The sequence below is a fragment of the Hippichthys cyanospilos genome, chromosome 9, assembly GCF_059441005.1.
Source record: "Hippichthys cyanospilos isolate Australia breed blue-spotted pipefish chromosome 9, RoL_Hcya_1.0, whole genome shotgun sequence".
Classification (NCBI taxonomy): domain Eukaryota; kingdom Metazoa; phylum Chordata; class Actinopteri; order Syngnathiformes; family Syngnathidae; genus Hippichthys; species Hippichthys cyanospilos.
The window spans coordinates 1,895,001-1,912,500 of record NC_142377.1 but is presented as its reverse complement, the minus strand read 5'-3'; the positions used below and the strand labels follow the sequence as shown (position 1 = coordinate 1,912,500).

The following is a 17,500-nucleotide window of genomic DNA, read 5'->3' as shown; positions in this document are numbered from 1 at the left end:
ACCAGTACAGCTGTACTGATCCCTCTGTCGATCTCTCATTCCATCTTGCCCTTACTCGTGAACAAGACCCTAAGATAGTTGAACTCCAGCACTTGGGGCAGGTACTCATCCCTGACTCAGAGAGTGCCCTCCACCCTTTTCCAATTGAGGACCATGGTCTCAGATTTGGAGGAGCTGATCTTCATCCCAGCCTCTTCACACTCACCTGCGAACCACTCCAGTGAGCGTTGGAGGTCACGGCCTGAAGATGCCAACAGCACCACATCATCCGCAAATTGCAGAGATGCAATGCTGAGCTTCCCAAACCAGACTTCCTCAATACTTTGGCTGTGCAAAGAAATTCTGTCCATAAAAGTAATGAACAGAATTGGTGACAAAGGGCAGCCTTGGCGGAGTCCAACTTTCACTGGGAATGGATTTGACTTTTACTTCCTACGAACCCCATCATTAAAAAAGAGGGACAACCACTTGAGATCGCCAATCCAGAGGAAGTGTCCCCGATGTCCATGCAATGCTGTAGAAGCGTGTCAACCAGGACAGCCGCACAAGATCCAGAGCCTTTAGAAAACTCTGAGTGAATCTCATCCACCCCAGTGGCCTTAGGGTTAGGGTTTGAACCCACTAACCCTAACCCACTAACCCTAACCCTAACCTCTGTCGGGAGAACCTGTGCCGGTACAGAAACCAAGCTGTGTGTAGAGGCCTATCGAACAATGTCTAGTCGGAACTTTCCTTCCTTGCAAAACCGCTCAGGCTTCTTCCCTGCTAGAAAGGTTGTATGTCATGTTATAAGAGCCAGCTACTGCTACCAGGGATGGGCCACCAAGGTCCCTGCCCCTGTCCGCCGCCCACCTCAGATTGCACCTGACCCCTATGGCCCCTCCCACAGGTTGTGAGCCCATGGGAATGGGATTCATGTTGCCTTTTCGGGCTGTGCCTGGCTGCGCCCCAAGGGTACCACCAGGCCTGTGCCTCTAGGCCTGACTCCAGAGGGGGTTTCTGCTGACCTGCATACGGGCAAGCAAAAACGCTGTCTAAATTTGTCAATCATCATTCAGGGTCTGCGAGCCATACTTAGTCATGTCCCTCACCTAGGACCTGTTTACCATGGTGACTCTACCAGAGGCATAAAACTGCTGTTTATGAGTGAATCCTCCAGCCATGTTATTCACAAAATGTTAAGGTATATGTGTTTGAATCATCATTATGAAGAATGAAATGGTATGGCATTGGCCATGACTAAAAGAAAATATCTGTCAGCATGTACACACTTTGTCAACAAGAAACACATTTAAGAGTTTTATTCACCAAACGGATTTTAAAACTTAAATCAATTGCACAATTTACTTTCAAAATGCTGGCAATACTGTAGATGTCATCATGTTTGATTGTTTGTTTTTACTGTCATCTGACAATACTATGGCCTTAAAATGTTTTTAATAGGCCCTGGATTAAAACTACACTTGAACCTTTTCAAGTATTACACTCTCTTTGATTGAATGAAGAGCTTTCATTTTACATTATATCAATTTACATTGGAAACAACCAAATGTGTAATGTTCAGCATCATCTTTAATCTAATAAAGACCATCATAGAATATTTGTGTTTTCTATGTCCAACTGACATACAGTATATTGAAAATAATGCAAAACAATTATGTTAGTTGCATGGGAGTAACTATGATTTAGTAACAAGTTTGGCTGAGGTTTCCTCCTTAAAGATTTAATTAATTTTAATTGAGATTACACCATGCATTTGACCTTGTAATGCCAGTAAAGAAGATTATTTAACTATGGCCTCTTAATTTGAAAATGTCATCTCCCTCAATTTCACATACACAGTGAAGGGAGAGAGCCCCATATGTGGCCTAGTATTGGTAAAGTTAAATAACCAAAGATGTCTAAAGAAATCAAACATAATCTGAGATTAACTCTGCGAACAAGTGCTAACACATATAATCTGTCATAGACTAGATGTGATATTTTATTGGAGCAAAACACGTGTAACTGATAGTTGGCCTATTTCTCTGCAAAAACAATCTACTACTGTGTTAAAATAAGAGTTTCAGTTTCCCTCCCATTCTTTTTACAAAACAGCAATCCAATCATGGGATTTGTATTATTACAATGCTCTGGTGGTAACCCACTGAAGGCAGGTGTGGCATGATGATTGCATTTCAATGGTTAATCCTTTACAGATATACAGATTTCAGGATTTTAGTTTTGAAACTCTGATTGCAGTGTGTTATGTTTGGTTTTTGGGCAAAAACATGCTGCATGAAAATAAACAAAACTTTAAATTGCTGAAAACTTAGTTTTATTTTAATTAATTAATTATTTCATAATTATTTTATTTTCCCCTATTATTTTATGGGCCGCCACCTTATCGTGATTGAGGGGCTTGCGTGTCCCAATGATGCTAGGATCTAAGTTGTCTGGGGCTTTATGCCACTGGCAGGGTCACCCATTGCAAACAGGTCCTAAGTGAGGGACCAGACTAAGCACGACTCAAAAACCCCTATGATGAATGAAATGAATGGAGTCAGGTTTCCCTTGCCCGGACAAGGGTCACCAGGGCCCCCCTCTGGAGCCAGGCCTGGAGGTGGGGCTTGCCGGCGTGTGCCTGGTGGCCTTGCCTGCACCCATGGGGCTCGGCCCAAAGCTGTAACGTGGGTCCCCCTTCCCATGGGCTCACCACCTGTGGGAAGGGCCATGGGGGTTGGGTGCTGTGTGCGCTGGGTAGCAGTATAATGGATCCTCCACTGCACATGGGAGCTCGCACAACCAGTCTACTTGTCTTTTGTCGACTTGAAGGTGTTCAACCGTGTATCTCTAAAAAGCTTTGTGGAGGATTGCGTTGGGAGTGTGTGGTATCATAACCCTGTAGCACCATTGTCCGAGTTTGGTCCGCATTGCTGGCAGTACATAACATTCGTTTCCAGGGAGAGTTGGACCCTCGGGTGATTTTTATCAGTGATTCTATTCATTACCCTCACGGACAGAATTTCTCGGCACGGCTAAAGCATTGATGGGGTTCGATTTGGTGATCTCGGCTTTGCATCTCTATTTTGAAAATGTCTAGGTAAATCATCCATGTGCCAACTCACTTGTAGGTCACTAAAATGAAGCCTTTGCGAAATTCAATCATTCCGTAGTGATGATAGCACGGACGAATGTATCCAGTAAGCTTGATTTGTTTGAAAACAACAACTTTGAAACACTGATATTTTAAAATTATGAATCTTTGTTTTGGTTAAAAGGTTGAAGAGACTAATACAAACAAAATGAGTGACAAGAAAAGCACAACAGAGCAGCCAGGGACACTTTCATCTCCCTTTGTTGTGCCGTAGGCAGAACTAATATAGCATGGCAACAAAGAGAGGTCATACTGAAAAAGATTCTGACAGCAAAACCTTTCGTGAAAAGACAGCAGATACTGTGCAAAGCAGTGGGCCAAGAATCAGCAACAAGAAGCACCGGACACCTCTGTCACATCCAACTGAGCAGACGAGGATAGGACATGGATTACACCTGAAGGCCACCCTTCAACAAAATGGTATGCACTTATAGACTAGCTGCAAAAAAATTGAACATCTGCCGTCATCCATCCAAAAAAGCTCAACCATAAAAATGCACATTAAAATCTTCTGATTAGACGCAGGGTCCTTGAGGACTACCCCAAAACATAATATATATATATAACATAATAATAATACAGTATGTGAAAGTGTGCTTCAAATTAGTAGGTAGAGATTTTGTTACTTGTTTTCTTCATGCATTATGAAGAAAGGTTCCTATTTTCATGCTCAGGTGCAGGGCTGTAGATGAGTGTGGTGCAGATGTGTTTGGGGTGGAGTTAAACGGAGATGTGACAATTTGGTAGATAGATGTGACTAGGTGCAGTCAGACTGAGGCTGTCAGTGCCATCTGGGCGTCAACGTAGCCAGCTCCAATCATGCAATCAAAGTGGCCCCTCTCCATCCATTCAAATGTGGTGCACGCACGAAAAGTCTTGATATTGTGTAGAATGGGATGAAACTCGACTTCATTCGGGAGGAGTCTGATGTACTTATCTCGGAGGTCCAAGCAAGCAACAAGCGTATAATATAGAACTGCCAGAAGACTTCTATGAGAAGATGATGTCATATTGGCCTTGGGGAAGTCACAGCTGTTGTGACGAAGTCCTATATATATATATATATATATATATATATATATATATATATATATATATATATATATATATATATATATATATATATATAGTGTATATATATATATATATATATATATATATATATATATATATATATATATATATATATATATATATATATATAGCAGTCAAAAGAAACGATGTTAGCCATAAAACACCAAGACACCCGGTGGGAGCCACTCCCACTGCAGTGCAGACATAGTATCCAATTGAGAAAGTAAAAGACCAATTTTTACATTTTTTAGTGTGGCTTCTCCTCACAAGAGTCACAAGCTTGCTGGTGTCTATCCCAACTGACTTTGAGCAGCAGGCGGGGGAAAGCCTGAACTCGTTGCCAGCCAATTGCAGGGCACACAGAGACAAATAACCGTTCACTCACCCAATCACACCTAAAGACAATTTAGTATGTCCAATACATCTGCCATGCATGCTTTTGGACTGTGGGAGGAAGCTGGACTGCCCGGAGAGAACCCACGCAGGCTCAGGGAGGATATTCACACAGGAATTGAACTCGGAACTCGGAACTGTGAGGTGGATGTGCTAACTACCTGAGCCACCCTGAAAATACATTTGGGAACATACATTTTAAAATATACAATATGAGAATAAACTTGCTTTTGTTATATATAATTCTTGTTAAATGGATTTGCACTTATAGTGGCACATATCAACCTTATGTACTTTATACTAACTATTCATATACCGACTGACGACACAGCATCAGGAGCAACTGGGTGTTCAGTGTGTTGCTCAAGAACACTTGGATGCTGCTGGTGCCACATCAGCCTTCTCACTATGTATGTAATATCAACAGCGGACAGAAGCGGCGCCAAAAAAGATCAAGCACAAACGTATGAACTATTAAACTAAATCATTTCCAAAACATTATTTCGGGTGCATACCAGTTGATCCACGGACCGGACCGGTGGTTGGGGACCACTGCTCTAAAATACTCCTAAGCTTTAGGAAAAAAAATACCTAACAAAAATAATGGCTAAAGACACACTATGCCAGTTTTGCCTTTATTTCATTAAGATTTAATACGACTTGACACATAGCTGTTGTGACTTTGGTGCGGCTTTGCCACAGTATTGTTCTGCAACATTATTAAATGTTTCTATGTACCCCTGTAATGTCCTCACTTACCCTGAGAGGTATAAATACCCATGATTTGTAGACATGCTCCAGGAGACCAGATCAGTGAGTGTTCTGTCTTTAGATGCCAGTATTAACCAAGCTACATTCACCGCAAAGCAGTATTTAGATGTTATGCTACATGCAAATGCAATAAATCGCCATTGGAAATGATGTTAGTCCCAAGTATAAATGTTTTTAAATACAGGTAAAAACAAACAAACCAAAAACATATATGCTTTTGTCCCCATTCCTTAGATAGTTTTTAATACATTTTTCAAACAGATTTTCCTCATCATACTTTTAGTAATATTATAAAAATAATACTAATCTTTCGGTTGCAAAAGTTGTTAAATGCCAATACGTATTATTTTAGTAATTTCAATAAGATGTTTTTTTTTCGCTGCTGTATAGCTTCACTTGGTCTCTGTTAATGCTTTTTGGTGTGCTTTTGTGTGAGCACATTGAGTTGCCTTGTGCTCAGCTACGACACAAAAAAGCTTGCCTTGCCTATTGTTTTGCTTATTTAAACATAAACATAAGAGCCGCGAAATGAATCACAAGAAACACAAGGCTCAAGTTGTTTTTTTATGCTGATTTGGATTAGACGAAAACAGCTTTGTCTGAGCTCTGAAATTATCTATGGCGTTATATTTGTGCCACAATTACGCACGCGCGGAAAAAAAAATTGAGCGGAGAAAATCAAACTGAGCGAGCGAAAACAGATTTTGAGAGCAAGAAAAAAACTATTGAGCGCGTAATGATAAGAGTTTGAGCGCGCGCCGATGGAGTTTGAACACAGAAAAAGAAATTGCTCGCTCAAAATTCCTCTTTGCTCGCTCGGGATAGCCCTCTCTCGCTCAACATCTCGCTCTCGCTCGCGATACTCCTCTCTCCCTCGCTCAACATCGCGTTTGCTCAACATCGAGCTCTCGCTCGCTCGAGTCGTCCTCTGCGCTCGCTCAGTTCTGTTCACGCGTTACGTTTGTGCCACAAAACCAGCCAATCAGAGCTTGTAAAAGCACTTTGATTGACACAGCTTAGTATCCAATGAGATTGCTTGTACGCTATCCGTTGACGCACTCTCGTTTGCCCTGTATTCACCCGAAAAGGGCAAACGAGTGTGCGTCAACACGGACTTGGGCTGGAGAATTACTTTTAATATTATTATTATTACTGTATTGTATCATTTGACAGAAATACCTTGTTAGTTTTTGTACTTTAATAATATAAGCCCACCCCTCCCGCCTACGTCGATGTGACGCACACTCGTTTGCTCGTTCCGGGTGAACACAACAAGCAATCTCATTGGATACAAAGCTGTCAATCAATGTGCTTTTACAAGCTCTGATTGGCTGGTTTTGTGGCACAAACGTAACGCGTGAACAGAACTGAGCGAGCGCAGAGGACGACTCGAGCGAGCGAGAGCTCGATGTTGAGCAAACGCGATGTTGAGCGAGGGAGGGAGGAGTATCGCGAGCGAGAGCGAGATGTTGAGCGGGAGAATGCTATTGCGAGCGAGCAAAAAGGAATTTTGAGCGAGCAATTTCTTTTTCTGTGTTCAAACTCCATCGGCGCGCGCTCAAACTCTTATCATTACGCGCTCAATAGTTTTTTTCTTGCTCTCAAAATCTGTTTTCGCTCGCTCAGTTTGATATTCTCCGCTCAATTTTTTTTTCCGCGCGTGCGTAATTGTGGCACAAATATAACGCCATAATTATCCATCCATCCATCCATCCAACTCACCAGCCAATCAATTCAACATCCCCAACCATTCATTTATCTATACCCAAGTTGCAAAATATCCAAGAAAACAAACACACAATTGATTTATTCAAAACCAGTGAAGTTTGGCAGTGACTCATTTGTGAAACATTTTGAATCTTGCTGCTAAAGTAAACATGTAAACATGTTTGTGTGATCTTTGTTAATAGGATGAAGAATGGTTCGCCTTGGATTACACCCCCCCCCCCCCCCCCCCCCCACACACACACACACACACACACACACACACAAGTGAAATAGCATTAGCGTTTGAGCAAGCCAGATTCTGATTGCAAGTGATGTCAGTTGTAGTGGGCAGTGAACATAGGGCCACAACTGCAGTGAGGCGTAAACCACAGTTTACCCCAAGCATAACTGTCGAGCGATACAACATGCAATAATGCCAAATATAGTTGTTGTATAATTTGTAGGGATGCAAAGAATCTGCCTCCAAAAATGTCAATCTGTTAAGAAGATAGAATTGCAATGGTTTATTCATACATATTGTTGTATTGCTACTCTTCATGTAATTTGAAAACAGTTGTTCCGCTGATGTTTTTTCCAAATTATTTGATTGATGTGTGTTGATGCTGAAAACCGAAATATATATATTTGACTAATACCTTCCCTTGTAACCTAACCAAATTCCACACAAACACAATGACAAAGTCAGGCGTAATTGGGACGAAGATCAGTAAAAAGGCCCTCAAGATTAGGCACAAAGAGCTACAACTCATCCAGAGGCAGGGATTATTTAAATACATTTAAGGGGGGAGCAATCATCCATGTGGAGGCACTGTATTCTGTTTTGGTGTTACTTGAAACCAGCTTATGTATTTAAAGCAAACAAAGTCATGTGGCTGAGTTGGAAGTTGATTAAAACATTGAGTGGTTTACTTTTTTTGCCAAGAGGAAGAAAAACAATCAAGTCTCAGTACAGTCAATTCATCAAAGTAATAGATGTATGTATGCACTTTGGGCAGAGGATTGACACAGATGTGTTAAGTAGTGAAAGGAGAAGTCTTTACTTACATCAAACAATCTTTCGATGTACACTTCCTCATTAACTTTCTCCCGCAGCATGTCCTGGGAGTGTCGAACAAAGGTCACGTAACCGTCAGCCACATCCATTCCTGGCTTCTGGAAGAAGGGGCAAGAACAGGTGAGGCTAACAACAATTCAACTAATCTATCATTCAAATTGGTTTGTGTATCAATGAATAAGGAAATGTGTTTTCACAGTTTGTTTAATAAAATTTCGATTGCGTCTCAGCACACTGTAAGCACTAAACAGAGAATGGAGTGATACCAAATGGTTTTTCAATCAGTTAATTTATACTCAAGAGTGCCAGTTTCTTTTTGACTTAATTTGTGATCTCTACAAAACAATCATTGTAGTTCAGGTCACACAGGGTTAATGGATTGCTTTGTGAAAACTGACATTTGCTTCCGAAAGAGGAGGAGCAGTCATGTTATGCGAAAATAAAGGAAACCCATTTGGATAATTTATGGCAGGTTTTCAGCAACTAGGGGTGAAACAAGCCTTTGGGTAAAATGGGTATTTAAAAAGTTTTACAAATATTTTTATTTTTATTTCAGTTTTGGTGAATGGTATTCTGGTGTATTGTTTGTATGTGGAGAACTTTGTTTAGGTCGGTTTATTTATTTATGCATATTTTTACATTTCCAGCAATCGAGGCATCATTTACAAATCCAAGGCAGCAATAATATTTATTTTGGGATAATTTTGAGCATGTAAGTTTGCTTTGGTTTAGTTTAAGGTCATTCCACTGGGTGTGTAATGATCATTATGAGCTACATTTCGAATGCCAAATACATATTTCCAGGTAAGTTGGTGAGAGTAATGTAATACTATAGTAGTGTAATGCCTTACATTTCAAATACAGTAATATTAGTTAACAATACACCTACTGCACAGACTTGGACACATCATCAGCGTTGTATACTATAATCAGCAGCTGTTTCAGGTCTAGCAACAACCACCCTCCTCTAGGTGACCCGACCGAGGTGATCATATCTAGGCCTGTGTCCAAGTGGCCTGCTACACCCACTACAACCACTGCTCTCCGTACTTGAACCAGAGCCAAGTTGAGTCTCTTTCAGCTCCCTCCATGTTGTTGCTAGTGGTTCTTCTACGGTTCTCAACCATTATGCCTAGTGTTCCATAGGCTTTGCTCAGGGAGTAGCTGCCATATGCTCGACAGCCTACCTCCACTGGCATGCACCTAGTTTTCCACTCTTTCCTCCAAAAGTCATCCACCAGCTTTTGGTACTTCTCCCTCTTTTTTTCATGGGCCTCCTCCATCCTCTCCTCCCAGGAATACAGTCTGCTCCAGGAAGATGAGTTGCTTTGTGGCTTCTGAGACCAAGATGATGTCAGGTCTCAATTTGGACTGGGTGACGGTTGGTGGAATCCCGTTGCCTTTCCAGGTCAACTGTCATCCTCCTATCTCAGGCTGTGGAGAGCAAACCTGCAGAGCAGTTGCTTAATGCTTTCTCTGGTTGCCGTCCTTCACTGACAAAGCAGATAGCCTTAGCTGTAACTTGGATATGTCTTGGATATGTCTGCTGCCCTTGTTCCCCTTGCTGATTGCCTCATCGATGGATTTGAGGACTTTGTCGTGCCTCCATCGGTACCGGCCCTCTCCAATGCCTTGGAGCAGCTGCTCAGGATGTGTTTCGACGTCCCTATTTTGGAACACAGGGGGCAAGTGGGTGCTTCTAGTTTGCCCGATTTGTAGAGGTTGGATGGGCTTGAGAGAACAACATAGGCCCCCTGGATCAAGAACTTGATCCTCTGGGGATTCAACTGCCAGATATCCTTCCAAGTAACTGTTCACTCCATTGCCTGCTCTCACTTCATCCAGGCACCCTGCTTTCGCATGGCCATTGCCCTGCTCGTTTGCCCTTTTTTGAAGCTCGCGCCTCCTCCTGCACCAACCTCTGCCTCTCTCTTCAACTGGCGCATTATAATGTAACAAATTACTTTAGAATGACAGGAATAAGTAATAAATAATGCATTAGAGTTTTGAAGTGACTTCTCCAACTCTGCCAGTAATACATGGATATCAGTACAATACCCTTGTCAAAATTTTATTCTGAGATTTTACCTTAGAGTGGTTGCTGTGTTCTGATTATCTGGACACATCTTTGCAACTGCTTTTTCCTAATATGTTGCCCTCTCATTACAAAGCTATACAACACACTATCTTTAAAGAATCATATTCAGTCGCTGGCTTTGTCAGTCACGCTAGCACCGTAAAATATAGCACAAATCCCTAACTGCTTACCTGAGGTCAAACGTATGGTGCATTAAAATGCAGTCGAACATTTGAAAACCATACAGACTGAAAGGCCATTGACACATTAAAAATATTATAATAATAACAATAATAACATCTAATTATTATTGTTTGGTTAAAAAAAAGGGAAAAAACTTCAGGTCTCTGGAAATTATCTTGAAAAAAAAAAACGTTTGCAGTTGCTCCTCAAATAAATTTTTCGTCAAATTAAAAAGGTTAACATTATATAAATTCAATCATAACTAACTATATATATATATATATATATATATATATATATATATATATATATATATATATATATATATATATAGGAACATGTCTCTCACCCAATAGGCATGTTGGAATGAACCTTTGATGATTTGAACCTGGAAGCTTTATCTTTGATGAATTGGACAATGTTGTACAGTTTTTGGTGATGGCATGCGAAGAGTAAAAAATTACACTTGAACAGCAATGTGTAGTTTCTTCGTCATGCTGCAATGTACCGTATATGAACTGGAAAATGCAAAAACATGGTCCAACATGGTCCAAAAGATGTAGTGTTTCGAAAATACAGTACAGTACTGTACTTAACTTCAGTGTTGTACACTGTACTTTAATTTTAATGTTGAGTTTTGACTGTCTTGGGGAGAATAAAAAAAATAGTATTTTGAATTGTTGTGTTGGCTTCATTTCTTGCTATATGAAAATGTTTGCCTGCATATCGTAGAGTTGTTGCAAATTGCAAGTAACTGTCCCGTTGAATGTCTGCTGATTCTTGTGCGTTGAGCCAGAAGGAATTTCCTCTGACAACCATCAATTGCCAGAATACTAAGCAAAAATTAATTCCTTGTTTTTCAAAGTCTTTCCGATTTCAAACGTTTCCTGCTTTGCTCAATTGGATGCATTTCACATCACAGTTCCACTGTCATTTCCGTTTCTGGACGCCATGAGCTACTGACGTTAATGAATAACACTAAAATTGTTCGTCATTCCAGCCAAACTCACAATACTATACAAAGTAGTATGCGGAATGTGCGCTCTGAAGTGAATTTGGGTTTTCTTTGTTGTTGTTTTTTTTTTTTTTTTTGTTGAAGCGCCTGGTTATAAAGGAAGTCAAACAACTCTTCAAAATAAAACGTGGAAAATCAAGTAATATGTGAGACGAACAGCATTAAAGCGATTTTATTTTACATATAGACAAAAAAAAAAAAATCATACACAACAAACATACAAGGACTATTTTGGAAATTTTATTTATCTACCATGCTTTTTTGTGGTAGTGGGAAATTGGAATGCTCGAAGAAAACCCAAACAGGTACATAGGGAACATGGAAACTCCACACAGGAAGGCCAGAGACTCAAACAAAATTGTGACCTTTGCAACATGAGGCAAACATGCTGACCATTCTTTCACCATGCAGCCCAATTTCACTTAATTTGTCTAAAATGCAAATATATATGTTTTCATATATCTATGCTATGTATAATGGTAGGATGGTGGTATAAGATTTCAAATATCTACGTGAGCAAGTAGCACATTGGAAGAGTGGTAAGCATGTCCGCCTCATAAGTGGAAGTTGTTTGTTCAATTCCAGCCATGGCCCTCCTATCTGGAGTTCGCATCCTCCCTCGGTACCCATGTGGGTTTTCTCCAGATGTTCCATTTTACTTCTACATTCCCCAAAACATGCATGGTAGGTATACTGAACACTCCAATTCGCACTTTGATGCATCTGTAAGTGTGAAAGGTTGTTTGTCTCTGTGTGCCCTGTGATTGGCTGGTAAGAGTTTCAGGGTGTACCTACTTCTGCCTGAAGACAGTTGGGATAGACTCCCACATGCCCGCAATTCTCGTGAGGGTAATCGATATAACAGGGCGATTCCACCACATACGCCACGCTCCGCTCCGTTGCTAAACCACAACGACAACCGCGCCCACTGCTTGCATCTGTGATCCGTCGCGATGCGCCGAGAAGCATCACACATTCTAAGAGCATTCCTTGGGAACTCAAACTACGCATGCGCAGGGATCATCAACTCGGTCGTTTGTGTTATGTTTGATTGGAATACTTCATTGTAGCCTACAATAAAGTGTTCCACAAGTGCCCTACAATTTGTAGGGCTGTGCAATTAATTGAATTTTAACCATTACCGCTATATTGGCTGCAACGATTATTTAAGATGACAATCGGCGATATTAATATTTAAAAAGACAGCTATGTAGTACTGAACAGCATATGTCAAATCAAGCACTTTCAGTTATCCTACCACCAGGGGGCAAACGCAAGGGACTTCATTAATCTTCGGGCAGAAAACATAGCGGAGGAGTTCTCCCGTCAAAACCGTAAACAACTTCTAGTGAGCGCGCACACAGAGGTGAGCAAAAAAAAAGAAAAAAAAACCTTGGAAGAATTTCAATCGTTTGAATCTACTAGCGTCGTTTGTATACTGTAGAGTAGTGATGGGTTGGTGAGGTGTTATGGAGCGTGTTGCCACACTGACACATTGTGTTGATACTGTGTCGATATTGTGTCATCAAATACTGACACCTGCTGGAGGTTAAAAATCCCTGCAGGCAACCCACTTGGCAAACTGAACTGACCTCGTTTATACCAAGGGCGTCACTAGACCTTATGAATTAGGAATTATGACAGATAGTTATAGAGTATTAAATACAATGAATGAGCTTATGTTAACTTTAATATGTTTTTAGGTAAATATTTATAGTTAAATGTCAATTCGCCCGATGTAATTCAATGGGACTTTTTGGAATGGAAAATGAGGATTTGTGGGAAAAGGTAAATATTTAGAATAAGAAAAATGTGTAGTCCTCACGTAAATATTTTGAATAATATGAAATCGGAAGTGTTAAAATGGAAAAACAAATGTTCATCTGAGAAGTGATGAGAGAGCGAACGCTGTTATGGGTCGAACCTTGGATCTTTCTCAAGTTGGCCCGGTACATTAACTACCGTACCAAGCAGCCTGTTGATGAAATACAGATAAAATTCCAACTGGGAACGAAAGCGACTGTCTCCCATTGGGAATGACATAGATAAAAATCTAATTGATAACGAATGGGAGTGTTCTCCATTGGGAATGAATGTTGAATTGGTCCGAAAAATATGGAATTGTGGAAAAAATTATCTGCAATGTGTGAATTATGGGAATGTGGGGAGAGATAACGCTCTCACAAGGGAGTGAAGCAACCGTGTAATTTGGCTCATTTAAGCGATTGCATCGCGTTGACAGACGCACTTATAAACACAGTTTGGCACGTTTTTACTGTGTCGACGCAGTTCAATGAGTTCATGTGTTGGTCACGTGATTGTTTTGACTCAATACGCACACCGATGCGGGTGTAGTTCTCTGAGCTCGGCACACGCATCGGCGCATCGGTGTTGCTGGACCCATCACTACTGTAGAGTCCATTTACCTGTATGGGAGAATATCGACCGACTGCGAGGAAAGCCGCACATAGCCAGTACAACAAAACGTGTGCCGGCGAGATTCCGTGTGTCTTCTTATAAGTCAAGTGTAGGACGTGATGGCAATGCTGAATTTGGGTTTGCCGGGGCACGGCACGTATCTTCCTTTGCACGCATGGAACTGCCTTTGCACGCATGAATCTCTGGAGTAAGATCGCTGTCAAAAAGGCGTATCCGTGTTTTCAAATTTGTATTAGTGTTTTCAAATTTGTATCCCACCACACGTATGAGTATGACACTCGCGAGACACGTGCGAGAATCTCTCCTTTGGATGCACGAATCTTCCGTTGCATGCATGGCTCTGCCTTTGCACGCATGGATCTGCTTTTGGGTTTGAGTTGGATATGCAAATTGGATGGATCTGCGAGCCATCCAATGCCTCTGCAACAATTCAGGTGGCCATTATTGAGCAATAAATCCCATAATTTAATGCAGTGAGGCTGCCCTCACTTGGGAATATGGCCATAACAAGCATGTCACATAAAGGTAAATAAATCCGTTCTATATTTTTTTAAATTTATGATGTTATTTAATTGTATACGTGTGTTATATAGAGACCATGCTGATCTCAAAACTGTTCTCCCGATGTTTCATCAACAAATCCACTTTGCAACAAGAGGACATAACATTTTGGACTGTGTTTACATCAGCACAAAGGAGCGTACAAAGACACCCCCCTCCCCTACATTGGTGCCTCTGACCACCTCACTATTATGCTAATGCCTGCATACAGAACGAGAGTGAAAGTCATCAAACCTGCACTGAAAGAAGTAAGGGTGTGGCCACAGGAGGCGACCTCAGCCCTACAGGACTCAACAGACTGGGACATTTTTAAGGAAGCAGCCACCTACAACGGCATCACAGATATTGAGGAGTACACAGACACAGTGACCTCCTACATCACCAAATGCATGGACGACGTGACCCACATCAAGAGGATCACCACACGGGCCAACCAGAAGCCATGGCTAACAGGAGACGTCCACAGGCCGTTGAGGGCCAGAGATAAGGCCTTCAAAGCTGGGGAGAAATCAGCCCTGAGAACAGCGAGAGCCAACCTGTCCCGTGGCATCAGGAAAGCCAAACAAGAATACACAAACAAGATAACTTCTCACTTCAAGGACAGCAAGAATGCACACAGCCTATGGCAGGGCATTCAGGCTATCACAGACTACAAACCTGCACCACAAAGCTGCGAGAGCGACATCACTCTGCTCAACAACCTAAACAGTTTCTTTGCACGCTCTGAGGAACAGAACACCACCCGCCCACAGAAAACACCACCACCTTCGCACAACCAGCCTCTGTGCCTGTCTGCTGCCAGCGTGAGGAGGACACGCTCCGTCATCAACACTCGGAAAGCAGCAGGTCCAGACAACATCCCTGGCAGGGTGCTGAAAGACTGTGCAGAGGAGCTGAAAGATGTTTTTACAGACATCTTTAACACCTCCCTGAGGCAAGCCATTGTGCCATCAGGCTTCAAAGCTGCCATCATACCTGTGCCAAAGAAATCTTCCCGATCCTGCTTCAACGACTATCGTCCGGTGGCACTGACACCCATCATCATGAAGTGCTTTGAACGACTAGTCCTGTCACACATAAAATCCATCCTGCCCCCCAGCCTGGACCCATATCAGTTTGCCTACAGGGCAAAGCGATCCACAGACGACGCAATCTGCTCTGCCCTCCACCCGGTACTCACGCACCTGGACAAGAAAGACTCATATGTGAGAATGCTGTTCATAGACTGCAAACTGGACAAACTGGGCCTCAGTACCTCACTCTGCAACTGGCTGCTGGATTTCCTCAGCCAGCGGCCTCAGGTGGTGCGTGTTGGCAACAACATCTCAGGCAGGATCACCCTGAGCACGGTGGCCCCACAAGGCTGTGTGCTCAGCCCCCTCCTCTTCACCCTACTGACACACGACTGCACAGCAACCCACAGCTCCAACCTCCTCGTGAAGTTTGCTGACAACACAACACTGGTGGGCCTCATCTCCAACGGCGACGAGACCCACTACAGGAAAGAAGTGGAGCTTCTGACCAGAGGGTGCAAAGACAACAACCTCCTGCTAAACATCAGCAAGACCAAAGAGATGGTCATCAGCTTCCAGAGAGGCCACACCCAACACCCCCCACTGACCATCAATGGTGCTGCAGTGGAGAGGGTGAGCAGCACCAAGTTCCTGGGGGTGCACATCAGCGATGACCTCTCCTGGAGCACCACCACTGCATCTCTGGCTAAGAAAGCACAGCGGCATCTCTACTTCCTGTGCAAACTGAAGCGAGCAAGTGCCGCGCCACCCATCATGACCACATTCTACAAAGGAACCATCGAAAGCATCCTCACCAGCTGCATCACCGTGTGGGGCGGGAGCTGCACTGACTACAACAGGAAGGCTCTACAACGCATCGTGAGGACAGCTGAGAGGATTATTGGTGCTCCGCTCCCCTCCCTGCAAGACCTGTAGACCACCCACCTCAGCCGCAAAGCCATCACAATAGTCACCGATACAAGCCACCCTGCTGTTCAGCCTCCTGCCCCCTGGAAAGAGGTAAAGGAGCCTCCGCTCCCGCACCACCCGACTCAGGAACAGCTTCATCCACCAGGCCGTGAGACTGCTGAACTCTCCCCATTTCCTACCCGTGAAACTGCTGAACTCTCTCTCTCTCTCTCTCTCTCTCTCTCTCTCTCTCTCTCTCTCTCTCTCTCTCTCTCTCTCCCCCACATTCAGCCCCAGCCAGAAGAAACACCTAGCTGGCAGACAAAGTTCAGGACATTCGACCCCCCCCCCCCCCCCCCCCCCAAAAAAATAAAATAAAAAATAAAACTTTGCTCATGCACTTGCAAAATTTGCACAGATTTGCTGCTGCCATATTTATTTATAATTATACTTTTATTGCACTAGCGATTACACCTAGAACTATAACAACTACCTCAAATGCACACAACTGGGACAACCACAGTGAGAGTTGTCTTGCTTTGTCTTGTACAGTTGAATTGTCTTGTCATATGCTGCTACTTATGTCTTGTCTTGGGGTACTCTTGCCATACCTGGTTTTTGTATTTAGTGTTTAGTTTAGTTTTAGTTATTAGTATAGCAACACTAGGTAAAGTAGATCTAACATACTGCACATTACATTACTATAGATAAGAATCTAGTTTTTAGGATTGTCTCGTCTTGCACACCTGCACTTTGTTATTGTACATGGAAAACGCAGAGGATAGTGAGAAACGCAATTTCGATTCCTTTGTATGTTAAGCACATGTGAAGAAATTGACAATAAACTTGACTTTGACTTTGATATAGCACTTATTATACTATTTTGATAGCATTTTTAATATGTATATAACATTTTGATGTTTTTACCTGGGGATTTACATGCATTAGCGAATTAACATAGGTTTGGATTGCCCGCCATTCATGTTACGATCCCAACTGCGAAACAGATTAATCTCATAAACCGGGGGTCCACTGTACTTCTATTCCACACTGGTTGCAGATGTTCCTGTATACTATACTAGCCACTTGGTTGTGCCTCTCCATGTACGCTGATCTAGCTAGCATCTTACACCCTGCTACTTTGAGC

The 17,500-nt window shown here is 42.4% G+C and overlaps 1 protein-coding gene across 17 annotated transcripts in view; it reads right to left on the bottom strand.

Moving 5' to 3' along the window:
- cadpsa (Ca2+-dependent activator protein for secretion a) overlaps nucleotides 1-17,500 on the bottom strand; it is a 212,713-nt gene that overhangs the window by 39,819 nt on the left and 155,394 nt on the right. For all 17 annotated transcript variants that reach the window (XM_088424134.1, XM_088424131.1, XM_088424135.1 and 14 more), the window contains one exon: nucleotides 8,147-8,254. In XM_088424134.1, the coding sequence (XP_088280260.1) occupies nucleotides 8,147-8,254 (108 nt within the window). The remainder of the gene's footprint in view (nucleotides 1-8,146; nucleotides 8,255-17,500) is intronic.